Here is a 16,591-nt window from a genome sequence, read left to right as displayed (position 1 = left end):
ACCATAACGAGGTTGATTCCGACAGATTCGTGGACAGACAAATCGGAAAGATGGGAATCACCTATACCACAGTAGTGTCTGTATACTGTTTGCGGCACGAGGACAGCCGCCAACGCTACCCCGGCCTGTTACAGAGAGAGAATAGACCGAAACCTCACCGGGAGGTAGACTTATTTCCTTTTCGCTCTCCGGTATCATTTTATTATTATTATTATATCAGTACAGAGTAGTGGTTTAATTGCTTATGGGCTCTGACCAGACTAATATTATTTATTATTGATTATTCTCCTACTGCGACCGGTGCAATCCCCACCGGGACTCCTTCCGACTTAACCTCTTCTGAAATCCCATTGTTTTTTTTTTTTTTTTTTTCCCCTTCTTTTCTGATTTAAAGAAGAACATTCCCCCAGATTCATTATTATTATTATTATTTTATCATATTCTTCGGGATTGGAATTCCACTTTCCAATCACCTGCATCTCTTGCACACTTGTACAGGACTCCTGCAGTGTGATAGTGATTGATTGATCCATCGATCGATCGATTCCCCGGGGGGGTTTCTTTTTCCTCGTACTCCCTGCCAGTACTTTTTTTTTTTAACTCTGTACGAAGTACTGTTCGCTTTTGCTCTCTTTCTTTTCTTCTTTTCTTCATTCTTGCTGCATAACACGCTATTTTCTTTAATCCTTCCTCAAATCTATTCTACTTCTTTTTTTATTCTATCTTCTACTCTCCACTTCCCGACCGGCTTACCATAATCGCCACTCTCCTCCGCGGTACTTGCATCATCGTCACCATTCTGACCCGTCCTCTCCTCTCTGGCCCTGCGTGGAAAGCATGTATCATGACAGTATTTTAATATGCTGTTTTGATCCTGCTAGACCGTAATTATCTGTGGAGATGGATTTTATTGTGAGTACCTTGTCTCCGTCTGCGAGAGCAATCGTCGCGTCGCATGCCTCTCTTCTTCCTCCTTTTTTGATATCCCCAATTCTAACAGAGCCGCTATCGCAACAGCTTTCCTTAACGCATTTTTGCGAGGTGCATGGCCCTACCTCGATCATCTGTTCCCAAGTCCTCCCTTTCTCCTGTTCGCAATGTTATCCCGATAAATACGACCTCTCCTCCGACGATACCCCCGCCACTCCCCATGATACCAAACCTCCTTCCTCCTCCCACGCCAAGCAAGATGAAGATTCCGCAGGCACATCTGCGACACCCAAGATCGAAGATCATCCCTACTTTATGAAAAGCAACCCCAATCCCGCCCCTGCTGAGCCACCAAAAGAGCGCCCCAGTCGTGCTGGCCCTGGCCCTGATGGTGGGGATACTTGCGCCAGTTGCAGTTTGACCCTTCCTGAGAAATTGAGCAAACAGCTCCCGCCTGGCGCACCCGGTACTACCACAGATGACGGTAAAGGGAAAAACGGAAGCCCCGTGTTTCGTTCCCGCGAAGTAGTCTACTCCTGCGGGAATAGCCATGGTGATTATGATGACAGCGCTCGCGACACTCAGACCTCCTTTTCCGAATCCATGCATTCCTCCTCTGTCGCATCGGATGCTTCGTCCTCTTGCCACACTCACATGCTTACATACCTCTCTTTGCGCGGTCCACCTAACCCCGCTGATTATGCTCTCCTGAGACGCTCCTCCATCCGCACACTCAGTTGCGAACTCCTGCCGCGCGGTTTGTCGTCTGGCCCTATTTGCTTTGGTGACTCCGTCGCCGGCTACACGATTGCTTACATCTTCCGTCTTCCCGATCCAATGGCGCGCGGTAAACGGCGCAGCTATGCCCTGGTGGCCCTTGCCGGAAAAGACGCCGGACGAGCATTCCGCGCATGTCCAATAATCTGGCGGGCTTTTGGTCGCATCGCCGCGAGCATCGTCAGCTCGGCGGAGAATTACCAGGAAGAAGAAAAGCGCCGCGAGGAGGAGCAAAATGGTGCCAGCCGGGCTGGTGGCCGTCAATACACTCCGGTCTCTTCTTTCCTGACCGGCCGCGCTCTGGACCCGGATGGCCAGCCTCGCCGCCTCGGTCAGATTCGCGCACGAAATCTAGCCGAAATCGCCGGGAATCCGTACATTTTTGCTGAACTACATGCGAATCTCACCGCCCTTCTCCAGCAGTTGGGTGCGATGTTTGGAGGTGCTCCCATTTCAGAGGACCAATTTGTTTGCAGCACTGTACGAGACGATGAGGCTTTTGCGCAGCGGCGTGTTTCCTTATCCAACGGGAAAGGTCAATCACAAGAGAAACAAGATGATGACCTTGGATTGTCCACGCTGGAGATTTCTGGTCCAAAGCCGATCCCAATCGCACCACGTCGAACGGTTATTGCATAAACCCGTCTCATTTCTTTATGAATCCCCCGACATACATACTCCTACTCAACTTGTCTGATCTCTTTGGGCCCTCCAACACTGGCCCCGTCATTGCCTCTGTTCGGGTATTGACCATTTTTGTACTTGTTCTATTTCCGATTTTTTGACAGTGTTCTGTATCGCATACGGTTTGGGTCTTTTTTGATGAGGGATCTGGTATAGACTATGGCGTCTTTTAGACATGGGACCGGAGTTTGTCTTTTCATTGTCAAGCGTACTTTTGCGGGGCTAGCGATCTTTTTTTTTTTTTTTTTTTTTTTTTTTTTTATCTTTCGTTTCATTTCTATTCTTGATTATGCTGGAACGCGAGCGCTCATGATGATACGAATGCCGTTACGAAGGCGACGACGCGCTTCTCCAGTCAATGTATTTTATATAGTTTTTTTTTTTTTTTTTTCTTTGGGTCTTGAATATGAATTTATCCAGCATTTATCCTCATCAAGAACTTTAGTCGAAACAAAAAGTACTAAGGGGTACATACACCCAATCTGACGTCGAAACCTGTCGGCTGAAGTCATGCGCGAACTCAATTCGTGCCACATGTGAGCCACATGTCAGATCGGATTACATATGATGTTATCCTGACTACTCTGTTAGTATACGGAGTATGTACTCCGTCGCTCAGAATTGGGCCGTTGTACATACTCCGTACTTCAAGCATAGTTCCCTAGGTTCGGCCCGCTTTTTGTGCATCTGCTCCGTCTGTACTAGAAGCATCGGTAGGATTTAGGCTCATCCTTTGACGCGACATGTGATTACATGTGATGTTGGACTTGGCGACGGCGATGTATGTCAATTGACTTTTCAGTTTATTTTCTTCCGATAGCCGTGTTGCTCACTTGGGGGTGTGGACAAAGTACGGTGATATCTTGGATATATATTTGTACCGCGGGTACTATGTTTTGGGTGATACGCCATGCAATGGGTATTGTTTAAAGAGCATGTAGTTGCGCGAAAATACTATATTCTTGACTACGTCGGAAAATTTATTATCACTAGGTGTTGCTTTACACATGCACATCATGCTGCATACACATAGGCGAGTCTTGTGCCAAGCCCTAAGCTGCAGTGTGGAAATGGGATGATTACCACGGGTATTGAGTATAACGAGCTATTCAGCGAGAATTTGGAACTAATCCTTAGGCATATGCTCAGATATGATAAAAGCAGGCATATTCTCTTGCATATAGAAAGAGAGAGAGAGATGTGAGGTGCAGGAAAAATACTCCACCATATGGTCACCTGACTCCCGGAAAAACCTACCGGAAAGGGCTTATTCCGCTCCGACCGCACCACCACCTCGAAAATTCGCACCACACAAGAACAAAACGACACACTTCATCCCGCTCTCTTTCACCCTCGCCCTCCCCGCCTCATTTGACCTGAATATTATACAAAAAGGGGAAGAAATCACTAAGAATTAATTAACCAAAGCACTTGACATATTAAAAAGGGCAAAATGGGTGTCACTTTTGACAAGTGCGAGACACGGCCGGCTCACATTGAAGCCATCCTCAACGGCCTTGACAGATACAACCCAGAGACTACGACAGTATTCCAGGACTATGTTTCTCAGCAGTGTGAGGAGCGGACGTTTGACTGTTATGCTAACCTGGCTCTTTTGAAGCTGTGAGTTTTCCCTCTACCTTTTGTTTTTGCGTTTGTGTGTTTTGTTCATATTTGGTTGCTCTCTCGCTGGCTGGCTGTGGGCTGTTTTTAGCCCTGACTGGAAGCGATTGAGAGCTTCTACCCTCCCTTTCCCTCCTCCCTTATAAAATAGTCTTGGACCTTTTTATGATGAAGTGGATATATATATTTTGTCTTCTTTTCCCGACAGAATAAGCCCTCGGGATAGTGTTGATCTTCCATGGCGCTGAGAAAGGCCCCTCGATTTGCAAATGCATTGAAGCCTGTAGCATCTGGATGTATGAATTTCATGTGCTAATCTGCGTGACTTAATAGATACCAATTCAACCCTCATCTCCTCCAGCCCGAGGTTGTCACCAACGTCCTCGCCAAGGCTCTCACCGTCTTCCCCTCCCCGGCTTTCTCTCTCTGCCTTGCTCTCCTCCCCGCACACACCCAGCCTTTCGCAGAAGCACAAAACACTTCTCAAACCTCCGACTTTGTCGAATCCGTCCAAAAACTCGCCCGCCTCTCCACCCTCCTCGAGTCTGCACAATACGCCCAGTTCTGGTCGACCCTGAACTCGGACGATCTGTACGCAGACCTTGTTGCCGATGTCGCCGGGTTTGAGGAGCTCGTGCGCATCCGCATTGCCATTGAGGTCGGCAAGACCTTCCGCCAGATCAACGCCGATGTGCTTGAGGCATGGCTTGACCTGAGAAATGGCGAAGCTCTTGAGAAGTTCGTCGCCGAGGTCTGCAACTGGGAGGTCGAGAAGTCCGGCCCCAGTGTTGTTGTTAAGGTGCCCACCAACAAAGAGAACGAGGCCCGCAGTGAAGTCAAGAGTGAACGCGTCGGCATCGAGCAGTTCGGCCGCGTGCTCAGACGGGGGTTTGAGCAGGCCGCATAAACCCTTTCCTTTCTCTTTTTCTCCTTTTTATCTCCCTAATTTTCTGGCATGTAAAAATTATTTGTCCTTTTTTCTTCTTTCCTCTGTGCTGATACCTTATCTTCGCCACCGAAAGAGCTATGTTTTCCCTTCACTTTCTAACTTTTCTTTTGCTTTACCTGGAAGAAAGCATGTGTATATGACGTCCATGAACGAGTCCAGAGAACCAAAATAATGACGATACGGGGATCAGAATTGGAGGGAGGCTGCCGGCGCAATTGGCGTTTTGCTTGTGTCGCATACCATTGTGATAGATTTGGGGAAGAAACGAAGTTTTTTGAAACATCTTCAACAACTTTTTGGGGTATTCGCTTTTCGCGTTTGCTTAGCACGGATGTCAAATTGCAATCCAGCCTTACAATGACTGTGGTTGTGCCGAAGAAGTGCTGATATTGAGGGGAGTTTTTACTCTGGCCAGCGACGTACTAGATTTGTGTCTTTGAGTGTCTTTTGATGCTGAGATGGCACACGTCCATTGAGGACCTGGAACATTATTATCGTAGTATAAACTGCGTAGCAATCTACATATGGACTTTTTTTTTTTCTTCTTAATACTACTTCTCCCGTGTGGCACTAGATTTAAACAAACCAGTGTATCATTTTCAACCAACATCATAATCATAAGCAAACATCTATGTACTTGAGTGTACTCTCTATACAGGGAACTCAAAATAAATCACTTCATCAACTCCTCCCACTGCACCCCAGCCCATTCCTCCCTCCAACCCGTAACACCAACCTCCTTCGGCCCACAGTCCTTCCCACAAACACCCAGGATAATCGTCCCCCATTCCATCCCCGCATCATCCTTAGCATCAAGCCCCAGCTTCTCTCTCCCATCTTCCAAAACGCTAATCGTGTGAGGCACAAGCTGCAGCTCAAACACACGCTCAGTACCACAGTATTCGCAGCGGGGGATCTTGCTGCTACCCTGACCACCAGCGGTCTTTACATGGCCCTGGTTTTGGTGGTGCGAGTGGTAAAGGCGTTTCCCGACGTCGTCGACGTAGGAGTACAGCAATGGCTCACCCTGGAATTCATACCGCAGGACTTGCTCCGGGTTATGCGCGAGACGGGTCGAGAAGCGCAGGAAGGCCTTGTCGAGCTCGGACTCGAAGGTATCTTTCAGTTCGGCGTCTTTGCCGCCGGCAGCAGCGGGGTCTTCGGTGTTGTCGATGGTGACGTTTTCGGGGATTGTGGGTGGGGTGCGGTCGAGGGTTTCGTAGTCGGCATCGAGGTAGTAGTTCGGATAGGGAGGGGGGAAAGCGGATTGGGAGGGCCAGGGGGTTAGGGGGCCGGATTCCTCGGGGGGTGTGGTTGGTTTGAAGTTTGATGGTGGGGTGGAGGGGAGTTTGTTGGGGGTTGAGATGCGGACTTTGTCGGCGAAGGATTCGGAGAGGTTGTTTGCTGTGGAAGGTGGTTTTGGTGCGGTGCTGGGCGCGGGTGTTGCGAAGGGGTTGGCGTTGTCGCCGGCCTGCGACGAGAATGGATTAGCGTTCGCAGAGATGTTGCCGGTGAGAGCGCCGGCTCCGAACAGACTAGCGCCCAAGTCTTGCTTGGGAGGAGCCTGGGTAGGTTCCTGCGCCTCATCTTCCTTCTTCTCGTCGGATTCCGCCTCCTTGTTCTCTTCCAGCTCCTCAATATTCACCTTCTTCGTTGCGCGCAGAGCCCTAACACTGCCCGGCTTGCGGACACATGCCTTCCTCGAACAACCAAAAATATACAGCCGCCGCTCATTAGCGGGAAAGTCAGCGGGAAGATCGCCGTGCAATTCGAGGAGGAGCGCCATGGGACGACTGCAGACTTTGCAGTTGGCGAATTCGCCCGGAGGCGGGGTAGCGTCGTCGGGCCATGACTGCGATAGATAGTCAACAGGTGATCTTTATTCGATTTTTGAAGTTCTGAGAGTGAATCCACGTACAGGCCAGCCTCCAAGATGACTGATTGTGTCTTCTATGAGTTCTTCTGAGGGGTAGCCCAGGAGGGTTGCGGTCTCGGTGAAGTCCTCGTCTTCGAGGGAGGAGTCGCTGTCGTATGGATCCATTGTGCTGTTGGTGTAGCTCAGACGGGCGATGTGACCGAGATGTAGAGTATGGACGTCCTTTCTCTCGAGGAAAGAGGCTTCAGAATACCTCGATGTATGTTTGGTGGTGACCTCCAAAAAAAAAAAAAAAAGAATGCGATAAGCGATAGCCGCCTCTATTCCAAATCGGGAATAGCGTGATACCAACGGGCAGCATACAACGCCATATGTACCGCCATCGCTTCAATCGACTCTTAATAAGCTTCTCAATAGCTTCATCTTCATGTCTCATACTCATCTCTGTTGAATCTCTATGAACATCTATTCTATAAGTGGCTGTCATTTTCGTTGATACTAATAGCTGCTGCGACCCTTATGAGATCACATATCGATTTCGAAGAATAGCTCATCGACAGCTTAGGCAAGATGGCTCTCCATAGACACGCCACTTCTTTGATGCTTTCTCGATTATTCCTAATTTATCAAGTGATACTCCTCCTCATTCCATTCAGTAACGCAGATGATCAGCAACCTCTACATGCAACGGCAGAAGCTACCCCGAAACGGGTGGCAGTGATCGGTGAGATCCAGTTCTATACAATATCAATCGCTATCAACTGACAATATACAGGAGCCGGAGCCGCAGGCTCATCCAACGCCTACTTCCTGCGCAAATACGCAGAATCCTCCCAAACACCCGTTGACGTCACCGTTTTCGAACGGTCCTCGTACATCGGCGGCCGTTCGACAACAGTAGATGTCTTCGATAACCCAGCATACCCCGTCGAACTAGGCGCCTCGATCTTCGTGGAAGTCAACTACAACCTCGTGAATGCATCCAGGGACCTCGGGCTTGTAGCCCAGGGCGCCGATATCGCCCGGCCTAAGGAGTCTGACGATAGCATTGGCATCTGGGACGGGAAGGAGTTCGTGGTCACGTTACAGAACACAAGCAGCTGGTGGAATATCGGCAAGATACTCTGGCGATATTGGCTTGCGCCGATAAAGGCGCAGAATCTGATGAAAAGTACTGTGAAGAAGTTCCTCAGTCTGTACGAGGAGCCTATGTTTCCGTTCCCGTCGCTCTCTGATGCTGCAGAGAAAGTCGGCTTGCTGAATGCCACTGCGTCTCCCGGAGAGGACTTCCTTGAGAGGAATGGCATCTCGGCTGATTTTGGCCGGGAAGTCATCCAAGCCAGCACGCGGGTCAACTACGGACAGAACCTTCCACAGATCCACGGCTTGGAGACCATGGTCTGCATGGCCGCAGAGGGAGCCGTCTCCATCGAAGGCGGGAACTGGCGCATCTTCGACGGGATGCTGAAGTCGTCCAGCGCAGACGTCAAACTCAACACGACCGTGACGTCCATCGAGCGCAACAATGTCGACGACACCCTCACCATCAAGTCCGTTTCGGAAGACCACGCAAATAAAAAGCAGGAACACTCCAATAACGTCTTCGACGAAGTCGTCATTGCTGGCCCCTTGCAGTACTCCGGCATCCATATCTCCCCACCACTCGAACACACCCCAGATGAAATCCCATATGTCACACTCCATGTGACGCTATTCTCCTCGCCCCACAAACTCTCTCCGCAATTCTTCGGCTTGGGTCCCAACGAGCAAACACCCGAAACGATCCTCACCACGCTCCCCAAAGAAACGAACCTAGGGACCGAAAAGCCAGGCGCAGGACCCGCAGGTTTCTGGAGTATCAGTTCCCTACGAACCGTAACGACAGAAAACAACGAACGCCACTACGTCTACAAGATATTCTCCCCGGAACGACTGACAGGCGAGTTTGTCGCGCAAGTTCTAGGATTTCAGAACTCTACTGCCGTCAATGGCGAGTCGACAATCGCTGACCTCCCCAAGACTGACATCAGCTGGTTCCATGAGAAGATCTGGCATCCGTATCCGTTTTTGTATCCGCGGGTGACATTTGAAGAGCCCAATGTTGCGCCGAATCTTTGGTACACGGGTGGGATTGAGAGTTTCATCTCGACTATGGAGACAAGTTCGTTGATGGGGAAGAATGTAGCTGCGTTGATGGTGCAGTCGTGGAAGGGTCAAGATACTACCTCGTCTGATGAACAGGGCAGGGATGATCTGTGAATGATTGTCAAGTTGTTTCACGATTTACGACATGCCTGAACAAACACATTTCTACTCTTTCTACTTGTCCATTACTTAGCATAGCACAAATCAAGAAAGGAACTCTGAAGGATCAAGATGAATTGATTAGATTCCCCAAATATGAGGTTGAACTTTTATATGCAAATAGCCGTCGCTGTGTTGAAGAAACTCATTTCACATAAACGTATCCCATACATATCCCATACATATCCCATGACCCGCGTATGGTTGAAAAAGCAGACCGGTACCCCTGTACAAAACCCCTTTGAAAAGCACAAATTTTTCGCCCTTTCTAGCAACCCAAACAATGATGTTGAATAAAAGAAAAATAGATGCAAAAGGAAATAAAAGAAGAAAGAAAACGTGATATATAACCAGACAAAACCAAAATCACCAATGCCAGTTAATTTAAATGGGCAAAGGGAAGGTGCTGGCCCACTCGGCAACCTCCTTGCGGAGGGCGAGGATCTCAGAGACGGTTTCAGAGGCAACCTTGGCCTTGAAGTCCTTGAGCTTGTTGGCCGGCTTGGGGAGCTCAGCCTGGACGCTCTTGCAGATCTTGATGGCCTGGTCAATGTACTGAGCAATACGCTTGAACTCCTCCTCACCCATGCCACGGGTGGTCATGGCGGGGGCACCGATACGGATACCGCAGGGGGTGAGAGCGGACTTGTCACCGGGGATGGAGTTCTTGTTGCAGGCAATGTTGATCTGCTCGAGAACAGCCTCAACCCGGGCACCGTCCAAGGACTTCTCACGGAGGTCAACAAGGACCATGTGGCTGTCAGTACCGTCAGCAACGAGCTTGTAGCCCAGCCGCTTGGACTCGTTCTCGAACGCCTTGGCGTTCTTGATAACCTGCTCCTGGTACTGCTTGAACTCGGGGCTGGCAGCCTGCTTGAGGGCAACAGCAAGAGCAGTGATGGTGTGGTTGTGGGGACCACCCTGGTGGCCGGGGAAGACAGAGAAGTTGATGGGACCCTCAAGGTCGTACAGGATGTCCTCACCGGTCTTGGCGTTGGTGCTGCGGACACCCTTGCGGAAGAAGATCATGGCACCACGAGGACCACGGAGCGACTTGTGGGTGGTGGTGGTGACGACATCAGCATGCTCGAAGGGCGACGGGATGACACCAGCAGCAATGAGACCGGAGATGTGGGCCATGTCGACAATGAGGTAGGCGCCGACCTTGTCAGCGATCTTACGCATGCGGGCGTAGTCGATCAGACGGCAGTAGGCAGAGGTACCGGCAACAATGCACTTGGGGCGGTAGAGCTCAGCGTTGTGCTCGAGCATGTCGTAGTCAATGATACCAGTGTCGAGGTTGACACGGTAGGGGAAAGTCTCGAAGTAGGTAGAGACGGCAGAGATCCTAAGACACGGCAGGTTAGCATTTGCTTTTACGCATGTACGACTTGAATGGTAAAACGTACTTCTTGGCGGGAGTCTGGTAACCGTGACTCAAATGACCACCGTGGGGCAGGTCGAGACCCATGAGACGGTCGTGGGGGCGCATGAGGGCCTGGTAGACCTGGAGGTTGGCAGGGCTACCAGAGAGACACTGAACGTTGACACCCCACTTCTCAGAGTCGAGGTTGAAAGCCTTGAGAGCACGAGCCTGGCAGGTGAGCTCAATGGCATCGATGTGCTGGTTACCACCATAGTAACGAGCTCCGGGGTAGCCCTCAGAGTACTTGTTGGACATGGGCGAGCCAAGAGCATCGAAGACAGCACGAGAGGTGAAGTTCTCGGAGGCAATCAGTACGACGGATTCACGCTGACGCTGGATTTCCTTCTCCATGATCTGCGCGATCTCGGGGTCGGAGTCCACGAGACGGTTCTCCATTTGCTATACCATCCAAGTTAACCATGACAAGATCCTTTGAGTGGGAAAATTCTGCGATAGAGGGGAAGTACTCACCTCCCGGTGGGTGGAGGACAGAGCGTAAGCAGCCATTGCGACGAAGGGTATCTTTGATGAAAGAGAGGGATATAGGTCAAGGGATTGAAGAAATTGGAGGGAATAGATGCAAGCACAAAGACGTTTTTGAAGAGAAAAGAAGAGAGTGAGAAGAGGAAGAAGAGAAGAAATGAGAGAAAAAAAAAAAAAAGGGAAAATAACTCTGATGGCGGGCGGCGGAGAATCTTAGAGGGGTTGACAGTTTTTGCCGCCTCAGGCAGAATGTGCTTTTTTTTTTTTTTTGCGGGATCAGCGGACTTTGATTGGCCAATAAGCGCTCCGCCCAGGAACGATATCGGCGAAGAGCGTTTCACCGGGAAACAGTCATACTTGCGCGGACTAGTGTTATTCCATGGTCTAAGTATACAATGCAGTTAAGCAATGTTTATTCTATTGCCAAGTGTTGCAATTGGAATGTATTGGTATCTAGCAGTACAGAGTACAAGCAAGTAAGGAAGATGATGTGATGTGGATCATAGTTGCTCTGCAAGTAAGAGGACCGTGGGAGCCTCTAAGCGATCAGTGCTGAGATCCATCCCCCCCGCGAAGCACATTCCAGTGTAGCACAGAACCCCTCGACTTCGAACAGTTATTATGCTTGCAGGTGCTGTGATCCCAATCCCTTGCACAGGTCAATTGGGCCACATCGATTGTCGCTGTCACATCGCCCATACATTACGTTCAAAGAGCATGCGTGATCGAGTTGGTTTCGTGTGAATCGTTCCGGGATGTTAATTCCACAGAGGTCGCGTACTGCTTATTGACCGAGTTGGCAGATCCCTAGAATGTCTGCTATATCACAAGACCAGCGCATCTGTCCGTTGACAGCCAAGGTCCCTTCCCAGTGATCGAGCCGCCCAACAATAGCTTCCTGCCCAACTGAAAGCGCTAGGAGAACCTTGATTGTATTGTCCATATATGCCAACGTTGTCCTCAAGTCTGCATCTTGGATTGTTGAGAGTTCGTCTGACCGGCTCTTCTCCCAAAGTCAGAGATGACCGATTGCAGTTTGGCAATACGGTCCTCGAGCTCATCAATCTCCTGATCTTGCTCTGCAACAGAACGCTGCACATCTGGAAGTCCTTCCACCACTGCTTGTGCTTTTTGGATCCGGATCTTGATGGAGCTGGCTTCCGTGGGGAGGTCTTTGATGTCAAGCGGAGGAGGTGCGTTGGAACTAAGGGCGGCGATTTCAGCGGCCATGGAGGCAGGCCCTACTGCAGGATGTTGGCCATTTCCGCTTCCCGTCGCTGTCTGCTGTTGCTGTTGTTGAGACTGAGCGTCTGAAGGACCTCCCGCGCCCGTGGCATCTCCGGCAGCTCCTGGGCCCGTGGCATTGTTCGAGGGAGAAAGCAACCGAAGGAGAAGACCGTGCAATGGTGGGATGATATCTAAGGTCTGCGGAGGTGGAAAAGGCACGGCTTGCGGCGTCGTGGTGGTGGTGGTGGTAGCTGTCGGGTCTTTGGCAGGGGTCTCGGGCGCGGAAGACAGCTTTGGCAGGGGAGTGATGGCGGCAGTGGGGGATCGGGACGCCATTGCGGGAGCGTGGGGTAACCAGTAAGTAATATTTTCCACTGGCAATTCCTTCAATCCACGCTGGCCTCAATAATAATTAATCGGGTGTGATTGACAGTTCCTGGTTTCGGCTGTTGAGTAGGAAAGAGTCGGAACGCGTTCGATCGCAGCGGCGGACGAGAACGGAGGTTTTCCCGTGACGTCGAACAACCAAAAGCGTCACCGGGAACAAGCGCGCTGCCCCTCCCCATACACATATTATTATTTCTCTCCCTTCACCGGTCGGTTTTTTTTTCCCCTTCTTTCTTCTCTTCATCACCTTCCTTTTTTATTTTATTTTTTTTTATATATTATTAGTGGTGAGTTCTCTCTCATTTCTTTAAATTGGGAAATCTGCCCTAATCCAGTGCTATAAAAAACACTGTTCTGTTGACGTTCAACAATTGACCTTTTTTTTTTGTCTTGCAGGTGTCTCTCGATTCACCATGGCCAAGGTCGACCAGAAAGCCGTTCTGAGTAAGCTCGAACAATGCCCTACGGATGCTGGCAGTATCGCTCATATGGTTTCTTTATATAGTTGTCATCGACGGTTGGGGTGTTCCCTCCGAGAACTCGAAGGGCGATGCCATCACCGCCGCTGAGACTCCCTTCATGTCGGGGTTCGCTGAGGCCAATTCCAAGACCGCCCAGGGCTACACCGAGTTGGATGCTTCCTCGTTAGCTGTCGGTCTGCCGGAGGGTCTCATGGGTAACAGTGAAGTCGGTCACTTGAACATCGGTGCCGGCCGTGTGGTCTGGCAGGACAGTGTTCGCATCGACCAGACTCTGAAGAAGAATGAACTGAAGAAGGTGGACAACATTTTCAAGTCCTTCACTCGTGCGAAGGAGGGTAATGGTCGTCTGCACTTGGTGGGTCTGGTTTCGGACGGCGGTGTTCACTCCAACATCACCCACTTGGTCGGCCTGCTTCGTGTCGCCAAGGAGATGGAGATCCCCGAGGTGTTCATCCACTTCTTCGGTGATGGACGTGACACCGACCCTAAGAGCGCCGCCAAGTACATGGAGGATCTGCTTGAGAAGACCAAAGAAATTGGCATTGGTAAGATCGCCACGGTGGTTGGCCGCTACTGGGCTATGGACCGTGACAAGCGCTGGGACCGCGTTGAGCTCGCGCTGAAGGGTGTTGTCTCGGGCGAGGGTGAGGAGAGCTCTGACCCCGTCAAGACCATCAAGGAGTGCTATGAGAAGGGCGAGACGGACGAGTTCTTGAAGCCTATCATTGTTGGCGGCAAGGACCGCCGGATTCAGGGTACGGTTGATTAGCTTGCGTTAACTTACGTGCATGATTGACTGACTTTATCAGATGACGACACCCTCTTCTTCTTCAACTACCGTTCCGACCGTGTCCGTGAAATCACCCAGCTCTTGGGTGACTACGACCGTTCCCCCAAGGCCGACTTCCCCTACCCCAAGAACATCCACATCACCACCATGACCCAATACAAGACCGACTACACCTTCCCCGTTGCCTTCCCTCCTCAGCACATGGGTAACGTCCTCGCTGAATGGCTCGGTAAGAAGGACCTCCAGCAGTGTCACGTTGCTGAGACCGAGAAGTACGCCCACGTTACTTTCTTCTTCAACGGTGGTGTTGAGAAGCAGTTCCCCGGTGAGGTGCGCGACATGATTCCCTCGCCCAAGGTCGCCACGTACGACCAGGACCCTAAGATGAGCGCCGCCAGTGTTGGTAAGAAGACAGCTGAGCGCATTGCCGAGGGCAAGTTCGAGTTCATCATGAACAACTTTGCTCCTCCTGACATGGTTGGCCACACTGGTGTCTACGACGCTGCTATTGAGGGTGTTGCTGCCACCGACAAGGCCATTGGCGAGATCTACGAGGCTTGCAAGAAGAACAACTACCTTCTCTTCATCACTGCCGACCATGGGTGAGTCTTCCTAACATAGTACCCCTAGCTAGTTGACTAACCGTCATAGAAACGCCGAGGAAATGCTCAACGAGAAGGGCACCCCCAAGACCTCGCACACGCTCAACAAGGTTCCCTTTGTGTTGGCCAACGCCCCTGAGGGCTGGAGCCTCAACAAGGATGAGGGTGTTCTGGGAGATGTCGCACCGACGCTCCTTGCTGCCCTTGGTATTGAGCAGCCTGAGGAGATGTCTGGCAAGAGCCTTTTGGTCAAGGCATAGATTAGTATATAATAGATCTTTCCCTATAGAGGGTTGTATGATGTGGTATGAAGAAATGAACAATTAATCGATGATTTACTATGTGTCCCGACTGCCGAACAAGTAGAATGTGCCAGAGCGCGCCAGATCTCGGAACCCCATGATCGACAGAACCATCGAAATCTGAATATGGCCAGCTACAGCTTGTCCCCACCAAACTGATCTCAGCTGAATGCCCAATCCACCCCAAGACCCTAATTATCCGACAATCGACTCTTCACCGCTTCAGCTCACTTATCTCCCCGAAAACTTGAGTCATGCTATTGCCGTTTTGGCGTTAACCGGGACCATCCATCTCATCTCGCTCGCCAGATCGATGTGATCGGTTCACTCGTATGGTCGGAACATTTCCCCCATATCCACCTATACGATGCCGTGGGCCTTCCCAAGTGGTCATAGATAGATGCAAATACCGGACAAAATTCTACGAGCAACTCACTCCTGCCTCACTGGGACGTTGCCGCTTTAACGGGGTGACGGATAGAACAAATGGATAAGTAAATTGATGACATGAATATCATTGAACCAGAAGCAACCTCTACAACCAGAATCGGCCAAAACCTCTTCATTGCAGTCAACCAACTAGGCATCGCCATTTGCATTCCCCTCTGACGAAGCCCTGAGCTTCTTATTATACGCGTCACTTAACAATTCATCCGCCTCATTTTTCTCAAATAACTGCGCGTTGTAACAAGGAGGAATCCCATACCGATCCGTCGCTGTCGGATCAGCCCCATGCTCGAGCAACCACCGTATCGGCTCCAATTTGCCAATCTCGGCAGCAATATTAAGCGGCCTTGCACCCCAATGAAAACCCCGCATATGGATCGCAAGGTGATTGACACCAGCACCGCGCTTGACCAGATGATCGAGCATTTCAATCACGTCCGCGCTTGTGTCCCAGTATAGCGCCTCATGTATGGCTCGGCTGTTGTGGAGGTTGGCGCCGTGCTCGAGGAAGATGTCGACTATGGAGGGGCTGGCACTATTGGCTGCTTGCTCCAGCACGGCTCCGGACGTGTCGATGTAATCCGAGTCGTCGTCGTGTTCCTTTTCTGGGTCTGGGTCCGGGCCGAAGTTGGGGTTTGCGCCTAGGGCCAGGAACCAGCGGAGAAGGGTTTAGTCGTCTTTTTGAACGACATGCCTATTACAGGCAATGGTGTTAGGTCTGGCTAGATAAAACAATAGATAAATGAGACGAAAAACATACATCAAGGAAACACGGCGCAAGCTCAGGTTTTGATGGATATCCAATCCATGCTCGAACACGAGTGTAAATGCTTCGACTGATCGTGCTTCTTCCACCACACTCGAGTCTATTGTCACATTTGCTATCCAAGAGAAACCGCATGATGTCAATGTGATTTTTCGTCGCAGCATCTCGCAGAGCTAATGTCCATGATCCATCGCTTTGATTGCTACGGAGAAGCAATTCTTGGACTCGGGCCAGGTCGCCTTCTCGACAGCTTTCTCGGAGTTTGGCCGTCGCTACGGCATCTGGGTAGGAGTAGTTGACAGACCGTTGAAACGGCATTGTAGCAAAGAACCCGAGGAAGTTGAGTGTTGAATTGTGGAAGGAAAGCAGAATACAGCCAATGTTCAATGATAATAAAAACTATAGGAAAGTCAGCCTCGTGAGGTTGTTAATCGTCGTCGGATCGGGGCGGTTCAGGATGAACATCACCTATTAGGACGGCAGACAAGGGCAGACAAGGCTTTTTTAAATGCTTTTTTTTTTTTTTTTTTTTTTTT

General features: G+C 50.4%; 9 protein-coding genes across 9 annotated transcripts; 4 read left to right on the top strand and 5 right to left on the bottom strand.

Moving 5' to 3' along the window:
* Positions 1 to 761: 761 nt before the first annotated feature.
* Positions 762 to 2,628, top strand: ASPGLDRAFT_53476 (folliculin domain-containing protein). The gene is made up of 2 exons (XM_022547987.1): positions 762 to 912; positions 1,018 to 2,628. The coding sequence occupies exons 1-2, from the start codon at positions 901 to 903 to the stop codon at positions 2,344 to 2,346; spliced, it is 1,341 nt and encodes a 446-aa protein (XP_022395326.1). The 5' UTR covers positions 762 to 900; the 3' UTR covers positions 2,347 to 2,628.
* Positions 2,629 to 3,844: 1,216 nt separating this feature from the next.
* Positions 3,845 to 4,921, top strand: ASPGLDRAFT_30519 (CSN8/PSMD8/EIF3K family protein; the record flags this gene model as incomplete). The annotated part of the gene is made up of 2 exons (XM_022543958.1): positions 3,845 to 4,014; positions 4,348 to 4,921. The coding sequence occupies 2 exons, from the start codon at positions 3,845 to 3,847 to the stop codon at positions 4,919 to 4,921; spliced, it is 744 nt and encodes a 247-aa protein (XP_022395325.1).
* A 645-nt stretch (positions 4,922 to 5,566) lies between these two features.
* ASPGLDRAFT_53474 (small subunit rRNA maturation protein TSR4) lies at positions 5,567 to 7,097 on the bottom strand. Its single transcript, XM_022547986.1, has 2 exons — positions 6,882 to 7,097; positions 5,567 to 6,815 (listed from the first exon to the last, which is right to left on the bottom strand). Exons 1-2 carry the CDS (start codon positions 7,002 to 7,004, stop codon positions 5,637 to 5,639), a joined length of 1,302 nt encoding a protein of 433 aa, XP_022395324.1. The 5' UTR covers positions 7,005 to 7,097; the 3' UTR covers positions 5,567 to 5,636.
* Positions 7,098 to 7,439: 342 nt separating this feature from the next.
* Positions 7,440 to 9,098, top strand: ASPGLDRAFT_138540 (putative prenylcysteine lyase; the record flags this gene model as incomplete). The annotated part of the gene is made up of 2 exons (XM_022541618.1): positions 7,440 to 7,563; positions 7,615 to 9,098. The coding sequence occupies 2 exons, from the start codon at positions 7,440 to 7,442 to the stop codon at positions 9,096 to 9,098; spliced, it is 1,608 nt and encodes a 535-aa protein (XP_022395323.1).
* A 429-nt stretch (positions 9,099 to 9,527) lies between these two features.
* On the bottom strand, positions 9,528 to 11,076 carry ASPGLDRAFT_40640 (glycine hydroxymethyltransferase SHM2; the record flags this gene model as incomplete). The annotated part of the gene is made up of 3 exons (XM_022545242.1): positions 9,528 to 10,491; positions 10,553 to 10,968; positions 11,041 to 11,076. 3 exons carry the CDS (start codon positions 11,074 to 11,076, stop codon positions 9,528 to 9,530), a joined length of 1,416 nt encoding a protein of 471 aa, XP_022395322.1.
* A 658-nt stretch (positions 11,077 to 11,734) lies between these two features.
* On the bottom strand, positions 11,735 to 12,901 carry ASPGLDRAFT_1200508 (RNA polymerase II mediator complex middle subunit MED9). The gene has a single exon (XM_022540112.1). The coding sequence runs from the start codon at positions 12,613 to 12,615 to the stop codon at positions 12,013 to 12,015; it is 603 nt and encodes a 200-aa protein (XP_022395321.1). The 5' UTR covers positions 12,616 to 12,901; the 3' UTR covers positions 11,735 to 12,012.
* A 178-nt stretch (positions 12,902 to 13,079) lies between these two features.
* On the top strand, positions 13,080 to 14,800 carry ASPGLDRAFT_30514 (2,3-bisphosphoglycerate-independent phosphoglycerate mutase; the record flags this gene model as incomplete). The annotated part of the gene is made up of 4 exons (XM_022543957.1): positions 13,080 to 13,110; positions 13,172 to 13,903; positions 13,958 to 14,540; positions 14,590 to 14,800. The coding sequence occupies 4 exons, from the start codon at positions 13,080 to 13,082 to the stop codon at positions 14,798 to 14,800; spliced, it is 1,557 nt and encodes a 518-aa protein (XP_022395320.1).
* A 621-nt stretch (positions 14,801 to 15,421) lies between these two features.
* ASPGLDRAFT_138544 (uncharacterized protein) lies at positions 15,422 to 15,838 on the bottom strand (the record flags this gene model as incomplete). Its single annotated transcript, XM_022541619.1, has 1 exon — positions 15,422 to 15,838. A coding segment is annotated over one exon (417 nt), but the record flags the coding sequence as incomplete, so codon positions are not given.
* Positions 15,787 to 16,553, bottom strand: ASPGLDRAFT_1200478 (uncharacterized protein). Its single transcript, XM_022540111.1, has 3 exons — positions 16,524 to 16,553; positions 16,050 to 16,454; positions 15,787 to 15,983 (listed from the first exon to the last, which is right to left on the bottom strand). The coding sequence occupies exons 2-3, from the start codon at positions 16,371 to 16,373 to the stop codon at positions 15,825 to 15,827; spliced, it is 483 nt and encodes a 160-aa protein (XP_022395318.1). The 5' UTR covers positions 16,374 to 16,454; positions 16,524 to 16,553; the 3' UTR covers positions 15,787 to 15,824.
* Between the last annotated feature and the right edge of the window lie 38 nt (positions 16,554 to 16,591).

Source organism: Aspergillus glaucus (assembly GCF_001890805.1).
Source record: "Aspergillus glaucus CBS 516.65 unplaced genomic scaffold ASPGLscaffold_44, whole genome shotgun sequence".
Lineage (NCBI taxonomy): Eukaryota > Fungi > Ascomycota > Eurotiomycetes > Eurotiales > Aspergillaceae > Aspergillus > Aspergillus glaucus.
Note: the sequence above shows the minus strand (reverse complement) of the source record. Positions and strands in the feature narration are given on the sequence as shown.

What these genes read in the sequence shown, in the direction of transcription:
- ASPGLDRAFT_1200478 (XM_022540111.1), bottom strand. Translation starts at nt 16,373, where the DNA reads ATGCCGTTTCAACGGTCTGTCAACTACTCCTACCCAGATGCCGTAGCG. An exon ending in TTGCGCCGTGTTTCCTTGAT is followed by an intron (nt 15,984 to 16,049) that starts GTATGTTTTTCG and finishes TGCCTGTAATAG; the next exon opens with GCATGTCGTTCAAAAAGACG.
- ASPGLDRAFT_1200508 (XM_022540112.1), bottom strand. Translation starts at nt 12,615, where the DNA reads ATGGCGTCCCGATCCCCCACTGCCGCCATCACTCCCCTGCCAAAGCTG.
- ASPGLDRAFT_53474 (XM_022547986.1), bottom strand. Translation starts at nt 7,004, where the DNA reads ATGGATCCATACGACAGCGACTCCTCCCTCGAAGACGAGGACTTCACC. An exon ending in GTCATCTTGGAGGCTGGCCT is followed by an intron (nt 6,816 to 6,881) that starts GTACGTGGATTC and finishes TATCTATCGCAG; the next exon opens with TCATGGCCCGACGACGCTAC.